Here is a 25,125-nt window from a genome sequence, read left to right on the forward strand (position 1 = left end):
GCACAGTGTTTGTAATTTGCCCAAAGTCTCACATCTTCTTTTGGATCTGATTCCTCTGATCGTGGCCCATTGTTCTTTAGTTTTTTTATCCTAAAAAAAAAATTTGATGATTAAATTGCTTATTATTACCCATTTGCAGTATTAGTTAGTAAAGTAGAATATAAAAACAGATAACTGATTAATTAAGTAGAAGCTTGTCAGAGAAACTCATTCCTTTTCAAACACAATGAAAACACCTACATCTATCTTAACTGCTCAGCTTCTGAGGAAGAGGACCTTGGCTTCGCTTTGTGCAGTCTAGTCCTGAAGTAGAGTCTCTGAGGACTGGACTGCTTTGCTCTAACCCTACTGAAAGGCTGCTTCGTTTAAATGTACCGAGATTGACCAGCAGGAAATTCATAGTGAGAAAATAGGGTATTATATTTTATTTCCATCAGAGCAGCATTTATTAAATTGTAGGGCAAAATTTTTAAAGTGTGAAGAGACACCAGTAAGACCTCATTTTACAGTTTTTTCATGGATCTCCAAAACTATATTTTATAAATCTTCTTTCCTTCTTTGAAAATCTTCTTTTCACGTTGGTTTTTTGTGTCCTGAGAGGCAGGAGAGGGGCTCTCTCCCCTTTATTTTCATCTTAGAGTGGCAAGACACCAGGGTAATGATGTATCTGACTCCTCTTCCTGTCCCCCTGGAGCGCTTCAGTAGCTCCCTCACCAGCAGTTGTTTATGCAGTGCTCTTCTGTGTTTATTGCCATCACAAGGAAAGTTGGTGTTACATCATTTATGATCGTTACTTGCATGGTTGATCATGGGATTGCTTAGCTACACTTTAATATATTTGATCCAAAACATAAAAATAAATAAAATAAAAAATACATATATTAGAGCCATATTATGGGCTTGAGGCTGACTATACTGGATAAATTAGAATTTACACATTTAAAGATAATAATGCTCAAAAATAAACAAATAACAAAGGACTTTTGAGTATATCTGCAGTTTCTTCCTCATTCCCAACCCTTTGTGTCTGTTAAGTGATTTAGCTTTATGAATATAAATACACAAGTCAGGATAATCCCCCATCCCAAGATCCTTAATTTAATCACATCTGCAAAACTCCTTTAGCCATAAAGTAGCATTCACAGGTGTCAGGGATTGGGAACTAAATACCTTTGGGGTCATTATTCGCTCTACTACACACAGTTAACATTTATTGAATGCTTAATAATGTCATGTTTAAGGATTTTGCATGTATTAGTTTGTATTTTTCTCTCTGTTTACTTGGTTTATTCATTATCTGCTCTATAGGTAGGCTTGCCTGTTTTTCTCAATTAGGATTTTTTGGGGGTTTTTGCCATCTTCTGGAAGATGCATTCTTCACTTTAATGTCTAAAAACAATCTCAGAATTGGGAATAATTTTTAGATTATGTAGTCTAATCATTCTGTTCTACAGTATCCTATAAAGTATTCTAGAATTGGGGAGGGAGCTTGTTAATCTGTTCTTTGAAATCCCTTCACTTGAGCTTTGAAGAAAGTTCTTTAAATCCACCATTAGGCTCCTTTGTATTATTAATGTATTAAACTCTGCTTTCTTTATTCCTACCCAAATCTATTTTTACCAGTTACCTTTAAAAACTGAGTTCTATATTATTTCTTTGGATTCTTTCCATCCATAAATATGTTGAATTTAATTTTGCCATTCTTGTAATCACATGGAAATGACTTAATAGGGAAAAGATAATGTACTTTGGATCAACAACATTTAATGGGAAAGAAGTAGTTGAAGGCTTAAAGCCACTCAGAGGGTACAGTAGAAAGTTCAAGAGTAGTACATAAGCAACTAATTGCATAACTGGATGAAATTAAACTAGATGCAAACATATCTGATTTAGAGTCATCATGGAGAAGAATAATGAGGTATGGTAGATTCACTCAGGCAACAGTTTTATTAATCACATATTAGGTGCTAGAGATACAAAGATGATTAAGGCATGCATAATCCTGTCCTAGAGGACCTAATGTTCTAGTGAGGACATAGACATGCAGGCACATTTGCAGTGTCATTAGGGCAGGGATATGTGCAGAGATCACCTTAGAAGTTGTGATGCTTACAGTTCTAACAGAAACCACAACTCAGGGTGGCTTCAAGAATGCAGGGAATTTATTGGTTATACTAGAGGCCCAGTGCACAAACTCGTGCATGGGGTCCCTCAGCCTGGCCGGTGATCAGGGCCGTGGGAGATTGGTGGGGGGCGAGGGGAAAGGGCGGGGAGGGAGGTTGGCCATCCGGCCCTATCGGGGCCAGCCGGCCCGGGGAAGGGACCGCAGGAGGTTGGCTGGCCACGGGAGGTTGGCTGTGGGAGCGCACTGACCACCAGGGGGCAGCTCCTGCATTGTGCGTCTGCCCCCTGGTGGTCAGTGCGTGTCATAGCGACCGGTTGACTGGTCGTTTGGTTGTTTGGTCGCTTAGGCTTTTATATATATAGATACAGGTATATCTAGAGGCAGCTGAGGTAGCACAATTACATCATCATATGCTTTCCTCCTCCTTCCTGTTTCTCTTCAGTGTTTTCTGCAGATCAACTTTATTCTAAAGCTGGTTCCCTTTGAGGTTGTGCGCTGACTGCTGAACTTTCAGGGCTACCCCTGGAAAGAGAACTGTTATCTGACCATCAAACTAAAGTCCTAGAGTTCACTCTGACTAGGTCAACTTGGATCTCATGTAACTCTTTCACAAGATTGGGGGAAAATATAGTTAAGAGGCAGGTGAGAAAGCAAAATTTAGAATTTTCAAAAAATTTAATATAGTCCTGAAAACTGGTATTAGTCTCATTTGGACTTTATTATTTTTAACTTGGATTTCTTTTAATGTACTAAAAATCTGGGATTCTTCATGGTGGGAATTGAACTCAGAAGAGGATTTCAGTCCAGTAATTTTCTTCTGAAATTTTGGAGGCATAAAAATTTCCTATTCTCCCTTTGGAAGTCTTCGATTTTGTGTCCTCTTCATTGCAGAAATTAAGACCCTGACATACAGTCTGTTCTCCGTTGCTATTTTCCTTGTAACGGGGCAGTGAGGTGGGTTGATATTGGGTCCAGTGGTTCATGGTTGGGCTACTTCAGTACCCTGGTACATTTGCAATAGGAAAAGACCAAGGCCAGAAATGTCATGGCTTGCCCTCACAACCTCATACTTACGATTTGAGGGATACTTTGGAAGACTTCTGTTTTTTACTTTGCCTAATATACACCTAATCAGGCTCTTCAAGCATGTAATACTTTAAAAACTGGAACAGTGATACAAAGCTACTTTGATTTAAATGTAAGCACCTCTATTTGTTCTCTTTTTGCATGGTCTCTGGCTCACCACATTTGCATTCACTGCAGTTCTTTTTCTCTCTCTGACAAGTGTTCATTCAGGAGCCACGGCATGTGACCCTGCTATAGCATTGCCAGATCTTATTTTGAAGAATTTGGGCAGGAGGGAGTAGGAGAAGAGAGATTATTTGCTAATAGTCTGACCAGGCTCAGCCCAGTTGGAACAAGGCTTTGGAATACAGGCTAAGCCTGTGTTTGTGGGCCACCTGACAACTCAATACTGCTGGAGTGTAGGCCTCTTGGCCCCACAAGAGCCTGTGGAGGTACATTTGACACTCTCGGGGTATTGGGGTTCCTGTGTTAGGGTTAGCGAATTATCAGTAAGCGCTATATAAGCATTTGCTGTTATTACTATTATGCCTTAGAAATAATCATCAGATAATTCACTAGAAAACAGACATTACTTTTTCCTTTTTACCAAATAACAGTGTAATTTTAGCACAAAGAATTAATCCTTTTTGAAGTTAGGGCAGGAACCCTAATACACTGAGAGTGTTGAATGTATCTCCACAGGTTCTTTGTGGGCCAAGAGGCCTATACTCTAGCAGTACTGGGTTACCAGATGGCCCACAACAGGCAATTATTTTTATCCCCATTTACAGAGGAAGAAATTGGCACAGGGAGGTCAAATAACTTATCCAAATTCACACAGCTTAGTAAAGGACAGAGTTGGGATTTGAATCCAGAAAGTCTGGGACCAGAGTATGTGCTTTTAGTCACTGTATTTTACTTTCTGTCAAAGACTGAAATTGTCATTAAAAGTATTATCAATAACATTAATTATGTTTTGAAATAAATGAACATTTTTAAACTTATTTAACCTATTAAATATCCAACATGCTTTTTTTTTTTAATTCTAGGTGAAGACTTTGCAGTTGTGCAGCAAGAAATTATTATGATGAAAGACTGTAAACACCCAAATATTGTTGCTTATTTTGGAAGCTATCTCAGGTACATTGTCTCCTTTTTGAAAAGCAATCATGATTCCAGCACCTAATACATTTAACAAAATAAAGTTAGCTCTAGTCCATGTTTTGTACTTTTTTTCATGCTTTGAAGATAGGATTATATGAATGGAATTTTTACTTACGATCTGTTTATGCTAATTCTGTAACTAATATGAGAGTCTGCAGTTGTCTGTTATACTCTTGGGAATTCTGGATGTGGTGTCAGTGAGGAAGCTGACAGAAAAAAAATTACTTTTATGGTTAGTCTCCCTGTAGTAGAATAGAGCTCTAAATACGCCATCCTGTTGCCCTTTCTTCTAGACTTGGGTGAATTTAGAAAGTCAGGATCACTTCTTCCTGTTATATTTTTACTAGGGGCCCGGTGCACGAAATTCGTGCACTGGGGGGGGGGGGGGAGTGTCCCTCAGCCCAGCCTGCCCCCTCTCACATACTGGGAGCCCTCAGGCGTTGACCCTCATCACCCTCCAATTGCAGGATCGGCCCCTTGCCCAGGCCTGATGCCTCTGGCCCAGGCATCAGGCCTGGGCAGGGGACCCCCAGATCCCTCCGATTGCTGGCTCTGCCCCTTGCCCAGGCTTGATGCCTCAGCCAGAGGCGTAGACCCCCATCACCCTCCGATCGCCTGATCGGCCCCTTGCCCAGGCCTGACGCCTCTGCCAGAGGTGTCAGGCTTGGACAGGGGACCCCCATCTCCCCCCGATCACTGGCTCTGGCCCCCGCCCAGGCCTGAGGCCTCTGGCCCAGGAATCATGCCTGGGCAGGGGACCCCCATCTCCCTCTGATCGCTTGCTCCACCCCCCGCCCAAGCCTGACGCCTCTGACCCAGGCTTCAGGCCTGGGCAAGGGGACCATCATATCCCCCCAATCCCCGGCTCCGCTCCCCATCCAGGCCTGATGCCTCTGGCCCAGGCATCAGGCCTAGGCAGGGGACCCCCGGCACCCCACCCAGGCCTGATGCCTCGGCCAGAGGAGTTGACCCTCATCACCCTCCGATCACTAATCACTGGATTGGCCCCTTGACCAGCCCTGAGGCCTCCGGCAGAGGTGTCAGGCCTGGGCAGGGGACCCCGAGCTCCCCGCGGTTGCAGGCTCCGCCCCTGCCCAGGCCTAACGCCTCTGGCTGAGGCGTCCGGCCCGGGCAGCGGGGACCCGCAGCTGCAGCGGCCCCACGATTGTGGGCTTCGCTTTAGGCCCAGGCAAGGGACCCCTAGCTCCTGGGACTGCCAGCTTCGACCGTGCCCAGCTCCCAGTGCTGGCTCCACCCCTACTTCCTGCTATCACTGGCCAGGGTGGCAAAGGCACCTGATTCTCCGATCATGGCTGGGGGGCAGGGCAAAGGCGGCCCTGGGGCCGCCTTTGCCCTGCCCCCCAGCTCTTAGCTCCCCCCTGGGTTTCCGATCACTGTCAGTGGCGGGGGGCTTCTTCCTGCTTTCCCTTTCGCCTCCCTGCATTGTGCCTACATATGCAAATTAGCTGCTATCTTTGTTGGCAGTTAACTGCCATCTTAGTTGGCAGTTAATTTGCATATAGCCCTGATTAGCCAATGAAAAAGGTAGCGTTGTACGCCAATTACCATTTTTCTCTTTTATTAGTGTAGATTAGAAACTCTTTTCTGTTGTGCTTTTAGCCTCAGAGTATTGCATCATTTGTTTCCTTCATTTTGTCCAAAGAACTAGGAACTATAATTATTTCATTGACTTCTTCTTTTTCTAGGTCTTTGAATGAATTTGGAAAGACTGAATTTGCCACCTTATTTTGGTTTAGCAGGACCAGGCCAGGTTCCCCAGGTCATATTCCAGAGGGGATGACCTCGGGGTCAAATCTCATTTTTCCATTCATTTCTATATGCAACCGAGTTCAATACTGTGACCTGGTTTATAAGGTTCCTTCCAAAGGAGGCATCAGTGAATGTTTTCTTATGTATTTAAAAAACTATTCAGTTTTGTTCTGATATATTATAGGATGTATAAGGATATAACTTCTTGTAGCTCCCATTCTCATGATCCATGCACAAAACACTTTAACCCTTCAGATGTAGGCACAGCACGTAGAAAACGCTGGGCGATTCTTGTCCTCTCTCTGGCTTGTGAAAAGCCATGGGGACCAGCTCTTCTTGATTCTAAGCCCTCTGGGACAGCTTTGATTGCCCACCTTCATTAAGGTTAAAGATGGGTAAATGGAGACTTCAGTTCACATAGGGATAGGTTCTGCCCCCCAGATCAATGACTGTTACACATTTTAAATGGGTTCTTTAACAGGCAATTTACAATTACTTTATAGTCAGTGGATCAAATAGTAACCGAACACAGTTTCTGCATCAATTTGTATTTTATGGAACAAACCCAGTACAGGTAGTTACTATATTAGCACAAACAAAAAACTCTTAAAATCAGTTAAGTTCATGAGATAAATAATTGATTGCTTTCAATATATTAAAATCACCACATCAAACATTTTGTTGTACTGTTACTGTTTCTGACAGAATGACCTACCTAGATTCAATTGGGAGAAGGTTTAGAAAGTTCCCCCCTAGTGCTCCCAACCATTTAAAAATAAAAAAAACATTTTTAGTTCCTGGACTATATAAAATCAGGCAGCAGGCTAGATTTGGTCCACTGGCCATATTTTGCTGACCCTTTTTCTAATCTGTTTATTCTTTCAGCCACTCATTTGTTCACGTATGAAACAAATTCATTTGCCAGATATTCTTCTGTGCATTGTGAGTGCATTGATGAGAGAGACAGACGTATTATTAAGGCAGAGTCTTTCTTCTGCATTAAACTTAGCTTGCTGAGTTCAGAGACTTTCTATTCCATCTTTGCCCTAAGAATAATGCATTTCCTCATACATTTTGTGATGAAATAATGGAGGAATGAACAAAGGAATAATCTATTAAATCTTTGCAAATGATTTCTCCTATGTCTATATGATTATGCTGTCTTACAATGTAAGTGTGAGAGAGAAATGTTATCTAAAGATAAGTGAGTGATAAAATTTAACATATTATTTTGGAAAGATCTTTGTTGAGTTTAGATATAAGGATATTAAGTTTACATTTTATCTGTTTTGTTGATGAGAGTGCTGTAAAAGTGATTAGAGATGTATTGCCATTCTGTAATGAATCTTTCATATAACTTTGGCATGAGCCTTCTAATTAGCATTGAACTTTTATAATACTGTCATGGGGTAGATGGGTAAACTGGGGGAGAGAAGTTTTTAACTAAAGGGACATTTTCTCTCATCTGGATGGGTCATCTTTATGACATCTTTATATCCTACAATTGGTATATTTTAAGAATTAAAATCTTGGGTAATTCATTTACTCATAGAAATTAGGGTTTTTTTTTCTTAGCACATTGTATTTATATGGTTTCTCAAGATTATAGAATACAACTTTAAAATATTAGTTAGCACAAATAATTTTAATCATGAAACTGTGGTACATGCTTATTTTCTCTTTATAGGCGAGATAAACTTTGGATATGCATGGAGTTCTGTGGAGGTGGCTCTTTACAGGATATTTATCATGGTAAGACCAAAGTTATATTTTATAGAGATTAAATAGAATTTCTTAATATAAGTAATGTACTGTATTAAAACATTAATGTTGTTTTGAGCAAAGTATGTTTGGATACATAAAGATATTTCAGATATATATGGATGCAAGGAGCACTTGCTTTGTAAGTTGGAAAATTATATGCAGTTGAATTATTAGCTAATTCTATAAAAGGAATGTTATATATAATTATATAACTTGAAATTTCAAACTCAGACTTATAGAAGACACGCAAAGGCCTTGATGGCTAATACTAAGCCAAAAGAATATCCAATTGATAAGTGAATAGATTAATGCAAAGATAGTCGATTTTGTTCTCATGTATTCAAGAAGCATCAATTGAATGTTGTCTTAGATGCTAGATAATGAGGAATTAAAAAAAATTAATAGAACATTTTTCATTGGGATTTCAATGGAGTAGTGTATGAGACTTTTAAAGTAAAGTGAACAATTTTTACTGTCTTTTTTTTCTGTTCTAGTTCTGTTAATGGGTTACTGTCACAAACTGTAGAGTAGCTTTTATACTTTTGCTGGAGGTGTGCTTTTTGATAAATGTAAAATAAAATTATGTCAGTAATTCATGATGTCAATTTTCCCAAGAAAATATTTTGAAAAAAATTTCTCAGTTTTTCATATAGAACTTGAACTAATATATCTAGTTTGGGGCCGCTTAAGTAATTTTTGGGGCTGATTGTAATAAAGGAAATGTAAAAAGGCTATTTGGATAGAATACTGATTTTGTTTCACTTCACTATATCTTGGTATCAAGTTATTAGCAAAGATTCCCATAATTGGACTTTGATTTTCAGCATAGTCTTTCCCAGTGAATTTCTTTACTCTAAAATGATGACTAGTGAAAAAGAGAAAACAATTGAAATATCTTCCATAGTGGATAGATGCACAAAGAGAGATATTTTTCAAATATTACAATATGATTAAGCTACTTATTGATGCAGGAAGGTGGCCATGATAAGTGAAAAGGGCAGGTTTCAGAACTGTATGTGTAATATGATTCCACTTATGCTTTTGTGTATGATGCGTACATATATTATATGAAATGTCTCTGCATAAAATTGTATAGTAATCTATAGGTCAAACTATAGGTAACAGAATAAGGAAGAGGCCTATACTTTCCAAACTTCTCTGTTGATTGAAATGTTTTATAGTGAACTTATATTAATTTTATAGCTATAAAGTTAAAAATTTGGGGGGAAAATATTGACTTTAAATGAGCCATAATACATGTAACACATCAATTTTTTAAAAGCTTTTTATAAAACTAGCTAAACCTTTGGCCCTGCTTTCTTTCTTATAATATTTAAGAAATAATATTGGTTAGTGAGGTATGAAATTATAACTAATTTCAGAGACTATGTCAGGTTTTTATTCATTATATAGACATTTATTGCACAACTTTTTCATGCTAGGCACTGTTCTGTACACAGGATACAATGAGTCAATCAGATTATTTGAAATCCTTCCCTCATGGAGCGTACATTTTAGAGTTATTTATTAAACGTTAAGCCTGTTGCTTAATGGAACTTGTAAAACAATGTCAGTTTTGAAAAACATGCTTTGCCTAATTTTATTAATGTTAATTTTCTTCTCTGACAGTAACGGGACCTCTGTCAGAATTGCAAATTGCATATGTTAGCCGAGAAACACTACAGGTAAATCCAATGCTAATCAAAAAGTTACATTCTTCATTAAAGTTAATGTTTAATTATTGTGCATTACCTGTTAAGTAAAGTAGGATTAAATATTCTAGTTTGGTAAACTCTTGAATATTAATACATTTTTAATTGTTTTTGTAATAAACCCAAGTTACATCTGCATATCAGTACTTTAAAGCCTCAGTGTGATAATTTGAACTCCTACGTTTTAGGTGCTGTGGATTTTATGTTTTTATATTCCTCTTAATACCAAGGAAAGGCTTGAAAATTAAGCATTCTTGTGGTAATTGAAACTCATTCTGATCCTAATTGCATAAATACTTTTTAAGTTATTTCAAACTATTTGTAGAGTTTAGTGAAAATTACTTATCTTAGGAGAATGAATGGTTCCAACTGAACTTTGCCTTTTTCATTTTCTTGATTCTTTTGTTTATTAAAATAAATCAGCAAAATAAATTGATTACCATAAGACTTTCTGTAATAAGGAAATAAAAAATGGAGAATACTACTCAGTGGATCATTTTAAATCCCAAAGAGCTCTGTAGTAAAATCTTGTTAATTTTTGTGTTTTGTTTTTTTGAAACTCCAGGGACTATACTATCTTCACAGTAAAGGAAAAATGCACAGAGATATAAAGGTACATACACATTATATGTTTAACCTATTGTCCCTCTCTTCATTTTTAAATACTCTGATCAAACTGTTGACCAAAATTGTCTGGATTTTTCTACTGGATGAATTTGTTATCTGAAATATGTTATTATAATAAAATTGAGTAATGCTTTTAAAGGTTTTATTACTTTTTTATAGCAACTTTATTGAGATACAATTCACCTACCATAAAATTCACCCTTTTGGAGTGTACAGTGTGGGTTAATGTGCAGTCTTCTATTATTCCCACCTCTGTTTGGGGCGGGAAGGGGTTTCCTGGTATTTTTCCCCCATAAGGTTATAATTACATGATTGATGGCACCCTGGACTAAAGAGGCGGCTTACTTTTGCTTGCTCATTTAAAAGTTGCAGAAAAGACAAAAATAAATAAGTAAAAGCCTGCAATGCCTTTTGGAGACAGTATTTCTACCTCCTTCAGAAGTTGGAGCTTATTGAAAATAAAGTGGTTCATATCTTTGAACTTTGGTCAAGAAGCAAAAGTAGCTAAAATGCTGCTAAGTCATTGTAATGGAAGAAGCTCAGGCTGTTTTCTTTCCATATAGTGAAAAACCCAGTTCTTCCCTACTGTGTCTTTCCTGTGAGTCTCCTTTACTACTGACGCAGAACACTTCACTTCTGGCACGTCTGGTCACCAAACGTGGCGGGTTTTTCCCACAACAAGCAATTCTCTGACACCAGCGGGATGCCCTACAATCTAACCCAGTTCGAATTGAGTTAGATCCCACAGGTTAAAGGGCTCAGTCCCTGTGACTTCCCCTCACCCCTTTGCAGCCCCCCTCCCCAACACACACACACTTCAGATGCTAGTCCCAAGCTCAGGTTATCTGTGCTTCTGACCAACCAGCTATGGATGGAGTGGAGATTCCAAAGACCCCATCCTTGGGTTCTGTGAATTTGCTAAAGCAGCTCACAGAACTCAGAGACATAATTAATGTTTACTAGTTTATTAAAGGATATGATAGCCCTGGCCAGTGTTAAAGCATCGGCCCATGCACCAAAGGGTCATGGGTTCGGTTCCCAGTCAAGGGCACGTACTTGGGTTACAGGTTTGATTCCCAGCCCCAGTTGGGGCACATGCAGGAAGCAACCGATTGATGTGTCTCACATCGATGTCTCTCTCTCTCTCTCTCTCTCTCTCTCTCTCTCTCTCTCTCTCTCTCTCTCCCCCCCCCCCCCTTTTCTTCCCTCCCTTGCCTTCCACTCTCTCTAAAAAAATCAATTGAAAAAATATTCTTGGGTGAGGATTAGCAACAAAAAAAGGATACTGATGAATATCCACATGGAGGGGATGCATAGGGCAAGGTCTGTGGGAAGAGTTGCACAGAGCTCCCATGCGCTCTCCAGGGTACACCACTATCTCAGCACCTACACGTGTTCACCAACTCAGGAGCTCTCCACACTCTGTACTACTGGGATTTTCATGGAGGCTTCCTCACATCGGCATGATGGATCAGTCACTCCATTTTTAGCACTGCTCCCTTCTTCAGGGGATGGGGGTAAGGCTGAAAATTCCAAGCTTGCAATCATGGCTTGGTCTTCCAGTGGCCAGTCCTTACCCAGGAGCCGTCCAGGAGTTCACCTAGAGTTGCTTCATTAGAACCAGACATGCCTGTCACCCAGGAAATTATGCAAAGTTTCAGGTGTGCTGTGTCAAGAACTGGGGCAAAAGACCAAATATTGGAACAGAAGATGGTCCTAGTGCTCTTATCACTGAAGAAATTATAAGGGTTTCAGGAGCTTTGTGCCAGGAACTGGAGGCACAGACCAATATATATTTTCTATTATTCACAATCATGGAGACAGGTGACATTTTAATTCTGTGGACCAGTGGCTAATTTTATCCTAAATGGTCCTAAACTCCGGACAGACATATTAAGGATAGACAGCCTCACATACTAAGCAGCAAGGTTCAGTCTTACACACCAGCACTGGTTCAACTGATGGATTGGAGGTTTGTTTTTATTTTTTAACAGGATATAGCAATTAAGTCCAAAATATAATACAAGGAATTGAAAATGGCAGGATAAGGTGACATTTAAGTGCCGTGACAGTGTTTGATAAGTAAGAAAATAACATTTAGATGAAAAGTAATATCACTCTCATAGTTACATTCATATTATGTTAATAGCAGCTTTTGCAAGGCAGAACATTTTGTAAGCATAAGCAAATTGCTTAAAAAGTAGATAGTAAATTTTTCTGTGACTATAATAATTTAACATTTTAATTGGGCATACTTTACATGTTAAGTATTTCCAGGTCTAAGGCTGCCACTTGTGATTATTTTAATAAATACAGTTATTATATGCACTGTCTGATAAAATGTTTCTTACTTTAACTAAAATGTTCTCACTTTGAAGGGCGCTAACATTCTGTTAACGGATAATGGTCATGTGAAATTGGGTAAGTAAATTAAAATTTTGTCATGCAAATTTATTCCAAAACCAGTAAATTTCTATTTTCCTGTTTAGATTTTCTTGGCCCTCTCTCATCAAAATTTCTTTATCTTGACTTCTGTTGTCATTTGATTCATGTGGGGATATATGGGAATCTACTTGACTATAGTATACACTGACTACTTTGTAATATTTTAATGCTTATCCATTAAAGTTAAAATTTTTAATGTGGTATTTGAGAATATCTCCTATTTCTGCAAAATTAGTTTAATGGAAATAATTAAAGACTGTTTAATGAAAATAATAATTAAAGATTCTTCTCATGTTGCCTTAAATATTACTTACTTTCAGTTTTCTTTTCTAAATGTTTCTCATTTTTTTAATAGCTGATTTCGGAGTATCTGCACAGATAACAGCTACAATTGCCAAACGGAAGTCTTTCATTGGTACACCATATTGGTAATTGTATTTTAATTGATAATTAACTTTTTGGTGTGTGTTTTTTTTTTCATTATTAAATTCAGCATTTAAAAAAATAGACAAAATAATAAAAAACTTTAGGATGAAAACATTAAGAAGTTCATTAACAAGTTAAGTAATTTAGGCATATATGCTTGTGGCTGGATTACATAGCCAAAGAATATTCTACCATGTTAATTTCACTAAGGTGAAAAAGACTAACGATTAATGTCTTCAGAGAACTTTTCCCAATTCTCCTGGAAAAACTCAACCCTTGCTTCTACCTTTCATGTATTTTCACAGATGTTTTTGTATGTCTTTATTCACCCCCATTTCCAGTCCATATTTTGACTAGTCTTCCAACATTACATTATTCACAGTACCACTTTGCTCAAGACTTTTTGACATATCTTGCTTGCACACAAGATCAAATACATATTTCTTGGCATGTAGAGTGTTCCACAGCGTGGCCTCTGTCTGCCTCATTAATCTTAAATGCTTCCAGTTGCCTTCACAAGATCCCTCTTTCTAGCCATATTTGTCTGCTAGTATTCTTTAAGCATTCCATAAAAATTTTTTATTAATTTATTCAATAAATGGTTTTGACCACTTACTATGTGCTAGATATGCTGTTAGTCATTGTGAATATAGTGGTGGTAGACGCGTGTAGAGCTTTCTTGTTCACACCATTACTTTGAAGTAACAGCACCTCAGAATTCTTTTTTTTAAATTTTTTTTTTATTTTCTTGTCTAAAGTATTATAACTAGTTGTACATATGTCTCCCCCCCCCCCCCCCATTCAGCTTAAGTGCCAGGACTCCCCTGATGCCCTTGTAGTCATCAGCAGTGGGATGGCACTAACCTGGGTGACTCATTTCCAGTTTTAGGAGATGATACATACCATTTTTTGTATTAATTTTTCTTTTTATCAAGTGGATGTATATTTTAGAAGTTAAGTAGTCCTAAATGGCTTATAAAAACTTACCTAGTTGTGTATTTTGCCATCTCTAGTTTTATCTGGTGTTGTGTATAAGACCCTGTTATGATAGGTAAAGGTTTTAGCTCTCTTCATTCATCATCATCCAGCCTTATCCTTGCAGTGTACTTGCTGAGTCAATTATTATATTAGTACATGTGCTACCTTGAAATGTTTTTTCTATATTGAATAATTTATTCATTTTTAATTTGCTTAGTTTTTTGTTTTTGTTTTTAATCCCTGGCTGAGAGTTCTATACCTTTTCACATTTTGCAGTCTGTAACATGCGTCTATACAATTTTCCACATCATAAAGCCTATCAAATTATTTGTCCTGATTTTTGTTTGTTTTTGCTTTGTTTTAATTTGCCTTTTTTCTTATAATAATCTTTTTTGGAGTCCTCTTCCTTCCTATTCCAATCTAAATTGCTCATTTTCTAGGTCTTTTTGCATAGCTTTTCCCTAGGAATTTTTCATCATCAGCTTGGAAATTCATTTCCTAGAATCCAAATCTTCCTCTTTCATTAATTACTTTCTCACACATGTTTTACTAAATTCTCGAGAAATTTGAAGAGTAAAATTTTTGAGACTGCATGTCTGGTTTCATACCTGACTTACAATTTGGGTGAATTTAGAATTTTATATTAAAATTTTTGAAATATTGCCCTAGAGCAGTGATGGCGAACCTTTTGAGCTCGGTGTGTCAGCATTTTGAAAAACCCTAACTTAACTCTGGTGCCGTGTCACATATAGAAATTTTTTGATATTTATTTTATATATTTAAATGCCATTTAACAAAGAAAAATCAACCAAAAAAATGAGTTCACGTGTCACCTCTGACACGCGTGTCATAGGTTCGCCATCACTGCTCTAGAGGCTTCTTTTCTCTGATGCTACGGAAGTGTGATGCCATGATGATGCATGGTCGTTGAATGTAACCCATCCCCCCTAGAATCATTTCTAGTGGTTTGATATTCCATGATGATGTATCGCAGAATGTTTTGGGTTTTCTGTCATTTTTACTTTTATTTGTTGTACTTGGCATTTCAAGAGACAATGTTGTACAACATTATTTGTTGTACTTTTTAATCAAGAGATTCATGTCTTTCAGTTCTGGGAAATATTCTTGTATTACTTCTTTGACAATTTCTTTGTTATCCTTTATCCTGCTTTCTCTTTCTGGATCTCATTCGTTATATGTTGGGCCACTTAGACTAATCCATTAACTTTCTTAAATTTTCTACTACTTTAAAAAATATTCTTCGTTCTACTTTCTGTAAGATTTTCCCAACTTCTTAGTTTCATCCTTTCATGATGGAGGTTTCCTCAGATGACTCGTAATCCTTACCTTCTGATTCACATTGAAGAGCAAGGCACTAAAAACTGGTGCATAGCTCTGTATGCGTGGAGGCACCATGTAAGCCTGGTGTTTACTGAGAACTAAGCAAGTGCAGGAAACGGGGGGTGGGGGGACCACATTGTTCTGGGGAACCTTTTTATGCCAGGAGCCATTTGGATATTTATACAGTAGCATCATTTGCAGGCCATCTGAAATTAGCCTGGTCTATTTGGTCAAACATTTAATTAACTCAGCCCTATTGCTTGGCAGGGCCAGACCAAATGATTTCACGGGCGTTATACTGCCCGCGGGGCTGGCCATTCCCCACCACTGCTCTAGACACAGACTTCAGCTGCCCCCAGCCCCTGCCCTTTGTTTCTGCTTCCTTTGAGTCTGAAGCCTCTCCTCCATTTCTCTTGGTCTTCATCCAGTTGGAATGGGGAAGAAGCAACTGCTGAGCCCTGAAGGCGGAAAGGAGGAATCTGGGAGACTAACTTCATTATTTAGACTTCATATTTTCTAATACATATGTTTCCAACCTCAACCCAACTTTTATAAGTTTATAACCCTAATGTGACAGCCTTTCTGGGATTCTCAGGGGCTAAGAACCAGCCAGCTGTAATGTAGCCATCAACAAAGTAATAACTGACATACTTTAATGTTCACTTTTCTGATAATAATTTGAATATTCATAGAGCTACTTTAAGATTAACAAGATTTTAAGACCAAGTGTTTGAAAGTTAGTGGGGGATGTTTTTGTTTTTTTTCTAATTTCACTGACTTACTTAACTTTCCTGAAATCTTACCAGGAAGACAAATGTGCATGTGAAGGCTACTTATTTAAGTCACTATTTTGATATGAAAGAGTTGAGATATCTATCTCAGTTATTTTCAAAACTGTTGTTTAGAATTTGAAAATTTTAATATTTGAAAATGAATGTAATTATTTAAATTAGTCAAATATAAATTTATACAGATATAATTAGAATCAGACTATAAGAAAATTAAAAGAAACAAAAAATAATAGTTTGGACAGCTTGTCTATGGATAAATATCTTTTTTAAACTAGACACTTTGATAACTTACCCATCATTATAATAAAACTGAAAAAAAATGACAAGTAAATATGAGTTAAATGCTAAATGAAGATTTTTGGTGCCCCAGTAAATAGTTTTGGTCAAGTGAAAACAGTCAGAGGCCAGATTTTAGTTTATTGATGTAAGGAGGTAAAACTAAAAATTATAGAATATTGCAAGATGTTATTTCTCTGGAATTTTGCTGTGGGGAGGGAGAGAGATTTGGGTATGGACAATTTTGGGATATGTTGTTCTGTCGTAGTTGTAAAGTTTTACAAACCTTAATAGGAAGTAGTGTAGCAAAGTAACAAATCATCAGTAGGGGCTTGGGATGGAGGATCTTAGGAGATGATGAGATCTGAGGAGAAATGGGCCTTTTAAATACTGCATACTTATTTTTCAGATATCAAGGCATGTAGATCTCAACTTAGTGATGGTTCCATGTGCCTCTGGTGGAATATGAAGGAAAATACAATAAACAAAAGGTTTTCTTTTCTGGAATATTCCTTCAGGATGGCTCCAGAAGTCGCAGCCGTTGAGAGGAAAGGGGGGTACAATCAGCTCTGTGACCTCTGGGCAGTGGGGATCACCGCCATAGAACTTGCTGAGCTCCAGCCTCCTATGTTTGACTTACACCCAATGAGGTCAGTGCCCAACACCCAAACATAGTTGAAGAATCGTATGTTTTAACTAAGGGGTTCTCCACTCCAGTATTATTTATTATGTCATGGGCAAATAATATGCTTATTCTTGCTTTACCTTATTTGTGAATAAGAGTAATAGAATTTACATTATATATTAATATGAAATCTTAAAATACTGTGTAATGATTTGTTGTTGATTTTTCAGAGCATTATTTCTAATGACAAAAAGCAATTTTCAGCCTCCTAAACTAAAGGATAAAGTGAAGTGGTGAGTATCTTTGTGTTATTTACTTTTATAGTCATGAGGAAAAAATAATTGAAATTTAAAACTCTCATTTTAAAATTTCGTAGGTCAAATAGTTTTCATCATTTTGTGAAAATGGCACTTACCAAAAATCCAAAAAAAAGACCAACAGCTGAAAAGTTATTACAGGTATTACCTTTGCCCCAAACTATGTCTTGTTTTCAAAAAATAAAATGTCATTCAATCAAGTTTCTAATAAGTGTTCTGTACTATATTATTTTATTTTTATAGCATCCGTTTGTCACACAACCTTTGACACGGTCTTTGGCAATTGAACTATTGGATAAAGTGAATAATCCTGATCATTCCACTTACCATGATTTTGATGATGATGATCCTGAGGTAGGAACTGTTTTTACTAACTAGTATATACAACAGATATATATATAGACAGATGTTTAATTCTCAAGTAATCTTCTTATTGAGTAGATTGCACAGTGCTGGCCTTTTTCATGTAACTTTATGACACAGAGCAAGTATCTTTTCTATGCCATGGTGAATGTCAATATTCCTTTTTAAGTTTGGATGGGCTTCCAACATTTTACCCTTTGCATTTTCGATGCATGAACTTATCTCAATCTCTGTAATATAAAGTTTTAGCTGGTGCCACTTCTTCTGGAGTATCTTCATCCTTCTTGTCACAACTACTTGCTTCATGCATGTCAATAAGTTCACCTGAACTTAGTTTACTAAATTCCTTTGGCTGTATGTCTGCTGTTTCTCGAACAGTGGCCATGTCAACATTCTCACAGTCAGCTATTTTCTTTCATAACTCCATTTATTCAAATTTCATTCCCAACGTTACCCAAGATTAGCACTTTTTATTTCTTTGCAGCACTTTTATCTTTGTTAGCTAACTCCTGCTTTGAATTACCAATTTTTGTGAAAATGTCACAAGTGTATTATCACTGGGAGACAAGGAGGCCACACAGTTCACACTTTGCTGTTGTGCGTGAACTGAATAACAGTCACTCGCTCAGTGACCACCAGACAGACTTTAAAAGAAGTGATGTGAATTCGCAGTCAGGAGAACTCATCGTAACTCCACCCACCCCCCAGAATACTCCTCTGACAGTGGCTATAACATAGAAAGATTTTAAAAGTAAAAGGCAAGAAGATAGAGGGCTGCCCGTGTAAGAAAAAACATAAAGGGAGAAAATTGTGTTTCCTAAGTAATAGGACCATAAGTCATTGACGCTTTTAGCATTATTTCATTTCATTTATCTCATCCTTTTTGAAATAGAAGTTGAGGCAGATTTTTTTAATTACAGTTTTTCTCTGCAACGGGGAAAGCTAGCTGCAGCTTTTGGATAGCTATTGCATTATTGAAACATTGAATTTTTAATATTTATTTATATTTAACTCAGAGAACAGTTACTGGGAACCTGCTGTCGATAAAATATATTCCTAATCTTGAGACTATATCCCAATGATGACTGAAGAGTTCCATTTTGTGGTTGCCATTTTTTGTTTTTTGTTTTAATATTGACAAAGTGGTTGTATGTCATTCCCATTTTTACATAAAATGAAGTGTTTTGTTTTTATTTGATTAATTTTGTGGACCAGATTGTGATTTGCTTATCTAATGCCACGTCATTGATTTTGTGGTTTCCTAGCCTCTTGTTGCTGTGCCACATAGGATTCATTCAACAAGTAGAAACGTGAGAGAAGAAAAAACACGCTCGGAGATCAACTGTGAGTATGTACTATACACAGTTCATAATTTAGCATTAACAAATAAGATTTCAAGTCGTAGTTTTGTTATAATACTTTTGCTTTATTTTCTTCCAAGTAGTTCTTTTCATTAAACCTTTTAAAGGTAAGAGTTTTTTAAGGCAGTAAGGATTTTATTCTCCTCGTTTCTAAGGAATTTTTGGCGGCGGCGGGGGAGGTGTGTTGTTACTGCTTGGGAAGAGGAATAAAGTTCCTAGAATAGGCGGAGTGAATAAATCAAGTCAGTGTTCTTAAACTTCAGTGTGTGTATAAGTCACCTAGAGAGCTTGTCAAAATGCAGTTTCTGATTCAGCAGATCTGGGATTCTTTACTTCTAACAACCTTCCAGGTTATGTAGATGCTGAGAGTGCAAGGGCCACGCTGTGAGTGTCAAGAAGAGGTAGAAATCTGCAAGCTGGCTTAATATCTGAAGAACCTGAGAGCCTTTAAAAATGGATTCTCAGCCCGGCCGGAATTGAGTACTATTGAAAATCTAACTTAAAGTACTTTTTATCTTGTTATCTGATTCTATTTAAAAATTGTATTTTCAGGCCTTTTTTGCAAAGTACAGTTATTTCTGGATCATTTTTTACTAATTTATGTCAGTGAGTTCTCAGCTCCTAACTGCAGAGGCATCTATATGCTATTTGAAACTAGAGACCTATACCCCAGTTTTTCTGCTACTGCCCTCCTCTTGGAAAATGCCTACTAATAACAGATTAAGCTTTAACTGCTTAGACTTTCTTGGACTTTTTCTGGCTATATATTCTTTATTTAAATCTTTGGATTGTGATTAAGGTATGGTAGATAGTAAAATGTGTTTTGCCATGAAGTAACTTTTAAAATTAGTATATCATTAAGAATCAAGAAACAGATCATGGCTTTACTTTTTCTTTTTTAGTTGGCCAAGTAAAATTTGATCCACCCTTAAGGAAAGAGACAGAACCACATCATGAACTTGTAAGTAGTGTAGTCTTGGAATGTTAACACTAAAAGTAAATATTTTAATTAGTCTTTATGATTCATTGGAACTGACTTAAAAGCTAGTTATTAAAAGCATTTGGGGAAATAAAAAGGTAAGTAATTCTGAAATTCAGAATAAATAAATCTGTGTTGCTGAGATTGAATATTTTCAAAATTATTTAGGAGAAACTTACTAGTTTTACCAGTCTCTAATTCAGTGTTTTTAATGCTGGCTCTTTAATTTTTTTCATTTTTATTTTTCAGTTTTTGAGTAGTTTTTGTGTATGTATTTATTAGGATAAATGCTGTAGTATTAAACTAAAATGTTTGATCAATAAAAGCCCATCTTCTCACTAAATTTTTGGACAATCTTTGGAGTAAGCCAGTTTTTTAAACATCAGAGTAAAGTCTTATCTGTTTGGAGTACTAAAGCTCAGGAGAGAGTAGGCATACATAATAGATCAAGTTTGTCATTCATTTAAGGCTTGCTAACTGTATGAACTTTCTTTTCATGATTCTTTTTATTAATATTTTATACTCCTTTCCCGATACATGATATATTAGATGTAGTCTTAGAAACAAAATGCTTTGCAAGTATTTGAGATGTTACTATTCTGTGGAAGAATAAAACATGAGACTTAAAAAATAAACAGAATTAATCCTAATTAATTACCAGAGCTCCAAATTGTGTTATTTTTTGCTTTCTTTTTAATAATGAGAAGAAAGTAACTGTTAATAAGTACTAAGGGTTGAAGTGGGAACTTCCTTCTTAAATTTAATTTAACCCACTTGACTAAAGGCACACAGAGAGAATATTTAACCTTTTAACTTTTGGAGTTATTTTAATTCAGTATACCAGCATGGAGGAAAGGAATGTTAAAGAAAAATTCTTAAAATGATCATATTAAATACTGAAGCCTGACATTTATGTAGAAGATGGAAAAGGTTAAAAAGAAAAAGTAGTCCTGATGTTTATTAATGCTAATTGTATTTTGTTAAGGCAGTTTATTTGCTCTTTCTTTTTTTAAGTGGGCATTGCATGTATTTAAATTCTGCACTAATTTAGTAACTGCATTATAGAGTAAATTCGTTGCAGCGTTGCTTTTTTAGAAACCTTTTAATATGATTTAACTTTGCATTTGCCTTAACAAAATTATGTTAGCAGGACTTACTTCAGTTAAGAGTTTCCCTTTGTGAATTTGTGGCTTTTAGTGTAAGTGTAAATAACTTGGGTTTCTTGGTCTCTGCTAAACAGCCCGACAGTGATGGTTTTTTCGACAGTTCAGAAGAAATATACTACACTGCAAGATCTAATCTGGTATTTCTCATCTTCTGATTTTCTTTGTCAGCATTGTTTTAGTCTTAATTGTTTGTTTTATTTTTTTCCCCAAACATTTTGTCCAATTTTAATGAACCAGTTAAAGCATTGTTTTATAAGATCCTGCTACATTAAGGATTATAGCAAGTTTTTCCATAACAAGTTAAATAAATATATCTACTCAAATATATTTTAATGTTACAATAAAAAATAAAAATATTTTTCTTTTTTATGAAAAACATTTAATTTTCTGACTCAAATATGAGTTTTAATTATAGTTCCCTATAAAAATGTCCAGTTTTAATGAACTAGGAACCATCCATATATATATACATATATATTCATTTATATATGTAAAACTATTTATATATTGCATATATTATGTATATATATCATTTTAAGAAGTAATTTACCCCTTATTAACAAAGAAATTAGTCTTAGATGAAATTATAGCTCGGTCAGTAGCATTATTATAATATCCATTTTTCTCAGACCAAAATTGGGATTATAAAGCCCCCTTGAAGTTATAAATATTAAGACTATCTTACCATTAGGGAAGAAAAGATGGGACATTAGCCCTGGTGAATATTAAATAAATAATACTTTTAATAGTTGCTATTACATAAATAGTTCTTTTCTACTTCTGTAGCTGGCCAGGTTGCCTTTATGCTTACTTCTAGATTTCAATTTTCTACACTTTTCTGAATTTTCCTTATCTTTTCTTCCTCTCTGCTTCAGTAACATCTCTTTCAATTCTGGTTGATTTAAATGATTCTTAACATAAATTCTTAAATTTGTGCCCTCTAATATTTGTAGAACATAAAAGAGATTTTAGAAATAATATCTAGCCCTAGCTAGTTTGGCTTAGTGGATAGAGCGTTGGCCTGCAGACCAAAGAGTCCCGGGTTCAATCCCAGTCAAGGGCACGTACCTTGGTTGCAGGCTCCTCCTTGGCCCAGGCCGTGGTCAGGGCTCATGTAGGAGGCAACCAATCGATGTGTTTCTCTCACATCGATATTTCCCTCTCTTTCCCTCTCTCTTCCACTTTCTCGAAAAATCAATGGGAAAATATCCTCGGGTGAGGATTAGAAAAAAAGAAAAAAGAAATAATTTCTCTTAGGGCAGTTGCTATCTCGATGGACAAAAAATACTTGTACATAGAAACTGTTCGCTATGCAACAAAATACGTAGTGGATTGCCAAAACTTTGCCAGGTGGTGACTTGTGGTGACTGTTGATGAGGAGAGGCTAACATATCATTGGTATAATAGACATCAGAGAATAAGAAAAGCCTTTGGGTTAACGTGGTTTGTTTGGCTTCTGGGAGGGACTAAGATTGATTTCAGTATTGTGTAGGAGCCATTATAGGTTCTTCAGGAAGAAAGTGGATATATAAATACCTCCTGTGTTTCATGGGAATTAATGTAGAGACAGTCATTGGCACAGTTTTGAGAGATGGCAGATAGAGAGCTGAAATTATGGAGTGGTCATACTACTGCTGTAATTATGGGATTAGCTCTAAGGAGGGAGATTGAAGTAATGAAAGAGGAAATGATAGATGGAACCATGAGATGTCATGTGTTCACCAGGTAAGGTCTCATTAAATAAAAAGGGTAAAAAACTGCTATGGGTGATGTTTGTGTTTTGCACTCAAAGGTAGAGCCAACATTGGAGGTAGGGAAGAAGCAGTTGAAAAGCAAGAAGAGTCAGTAGATGCACTGTCACAAAAGAAAGAAAGATACATCAGATGGCCCAGAGAGGCCAGAAAGTGAGAGGACTGAGAATTAACCGTCCAAGGATGCAAATGAGGAGGAGTGTCTGAGGAAAACACTATCAGTGATTTCTGGATTGAAAATTTCTCTAGAATTGGCCATCACTAGGCTAGAATAACAGAAATTTGTTGTGGAAATAAAAGACTACAGAACCCAAAGTTTAGATTAATATTCTCCAGATAAGACAATTACAGCACCAGAAACACAGTACCTTGGAGTTACAATATTCTTTTCTGTACCTGTGCTGAACTAGCCCCTCTCCAAATAATCAGGAATTTCTTGTGAGCGAGGGAACAGTTGATGGGATCTTGTGACAGAGAGGGGCATGAGGGACAGATAAATTGTAGTAGGAGAGTGAATGAAATATTTGTCAGATCCTGACATTTATAAAATCAACCTTTAAAAAGCTCACTTCTAATGATAATAAAAGCTAACACTTATCTAAGAAGTTTTTATATACCAGGCATTATTCTAAACACTTTAAATACATTAACTTATGTCTTACAAATGAGAGAATTTAAGGTGCAAAGAAGCTGAAATTGGTCTTGCCACTTAGCTAAATAATAGCAGAGCTGGGATTTGACCTACGCAGCCTGGCTCAGGAATTCATACCTAAACCACTATGTAGGTAGTGTATTGCAACCATGACCACTATTGGTCTCCAAAACATTTTCATCTTCCCAAACTACATCTCCTTACCCATTAAATAACAACTTTCATCCTCCCTTCCCCCAAGGCCCTGGCAGCCACCATTCTATTTTCTGTCTCTCTGGGTTTTTTTTGTACTCCAGTGACCTTATATAATTGGAATCATGCAACATTTGTCCCTTTGGGACTGGCTCCCTTTACTTAGTAAAATGTCATCACATCAAGATTCATCCATGTTGTAGCATTTGTCAGAATTTCCTTTTTTAAGACTGAATAATATTCCATTATACCTATAGACCACATTTTGTTTATTCATTGAGCCATCAGTGGGCATGAGTTGCTTTCATCTTTTGATTATTGTGAATAATGCTCCTATGAACATGAGTGTACAAATATCTGTCAAATCTGTGCTTTCCTAGGTATATAACTAGGTAAGGACATGCTAGATCACATGATAATTTTAGATTTAATATGTTTGGGGAACAGCCATACAGTTTTCCATAGCAGCCGCATCATTTTACAGTTCCCACCAGCAGAGCACAAGGGTTCCAATTTCTCTGCTTCCATCAACACTTGTTCTTTTGTGGCAGGGGAAAGGGAGGTTTTTGTTTTTTAAATAATAGCCATCCTAATGGGTTTGACCTGTCCTTAGTTATTTCAGTCCCCTAATTTCATCAGTCCTAAAATTTTGGCGCTGGGAACAAGATTTTGTGTCTTACAAATACTTGTTGCTGGAGCCTAGAAACCACATGAACCCAGAATGTTTGGCTGTCATCTTAGTGGGCAGTTGCCACCAAGATTACAGCCCTAAGTTCTTTAGGGCCCAGAAAAAACATTTACTCCCTTATAAAAAGCCTGCTGCCTAAAAGTTTGGTGTCATCAGTGCTTTCTGGTTGTTTTAAGTGCTAAGTATATTTATTTATTATTTTGTAAATGAATTTTGAATGTAACACCTCAATTTTCATTACTACAATAAAATGATTTTTTTAAATTAGGCAATTATAATACATGGAACCAGAAGAATAGAGCTTAATTTTTAGGATTGTTAGTGAATAAAAAAAAGTTCTTTAAATTTTAAAAGATGCCCAAGTTAAAAATAAAAACCTCATTTTAATGTGATAATTAAATAGTAACAGTTTTGCCCATAACCATACAGATGTGTTTACCTGATCTGTCTTTAAATTAGAAGATATTGTTACACATCTGTTCAGCTGATGCTAATTTTTTAAAATTTGCCTGATTTTTACTGTATATTTTGGCCCATTATGATGAAA

General features: G+C 36.6%; 1 protein-coding gene across 10 annotated transcripts in view; it reads left to right on the forward strand.

Annotated features, from left to right (window-relative positions):
• MAP4K3 (mitogen-activated protein kinase kinase kinase kinase 3) overlaps positions 1-25,125 on the forward strand; it is a 115,814-nt gene that overhangs the window by 49,633 nt on the left and 41,056 nt on the right. For 8 of the 10 annotated variants that reach the window (XR_004971870.1, XM_036334775.1, XM_036334774.1 and 5 more), the window contains 13 exons: positions 4,240-4,330; positions 7,812-7,876; positions 9,518-9,573; positions 10,166-10,213; positions 12,606-12,648; positions 13,028-13,100; positions 17,003-17,134; positions 17,340-17,402; positions 17,486-17,567; positions 17,670-17,780; positions 19,055-19,133; positions 20,053-20,111; positions 21,370-21,432. Coding sequence is in view for 9 of the 10 variants with exons in the window: in XM_036334775.1 (XP_036190668.1) it covers positions 4,240-4,330; positions 7,812-7,876; positions 9,518-9,573; positions 10,166-10,213; positions 12,606-12,648; positions 13,028-13,100; positions 17,003-17,134; positions 17,340-17,402; positions 17,486-17,567; positions 17,670-17,780; positions 19,055-19,133; positions 20,053-20,111; positions 21,370-21,432 (965 nt within the window). In the remaining variant the exon portion in view is untranslated. The remainder of the gene's footprint in view (positions 1-4,239; positions 4,331-7,811; positions 7,877-9,517; positions 9,574-10,165; positions 10,214-12,605; positions 12,649-13,027; positions 13,101-17,002; positions 17,135-17,339; positions 17,403-17,485; positions 17,568-17,669; positions 17,781-19,054; positions 19,134-20,052; positions 20,112-21,369; positions 21,433-25,125) is intronic. The other 2 variants (XM_036334773.1, XM_036334772.1) reach the window with 1 other exon arrangement.

The sequence above is a fragment of the Myotis myotis genome, unplaced genomic scaffold, assembly GCF_014108235.1.
Source record: "Myotis myotis isolate mMyoMyo1 unplaced genomic scaffold, mMyoMyo1.p scaffold_m19_p_14, whole genome shotgun sequence".
Taxonomy (NCBI): domain Eukaryota; kingdom Metazoa; phylum Chordata; class Mammalia; order Chiroptera; family Vespertilionidae; genus Myotis; species Myotis myotis.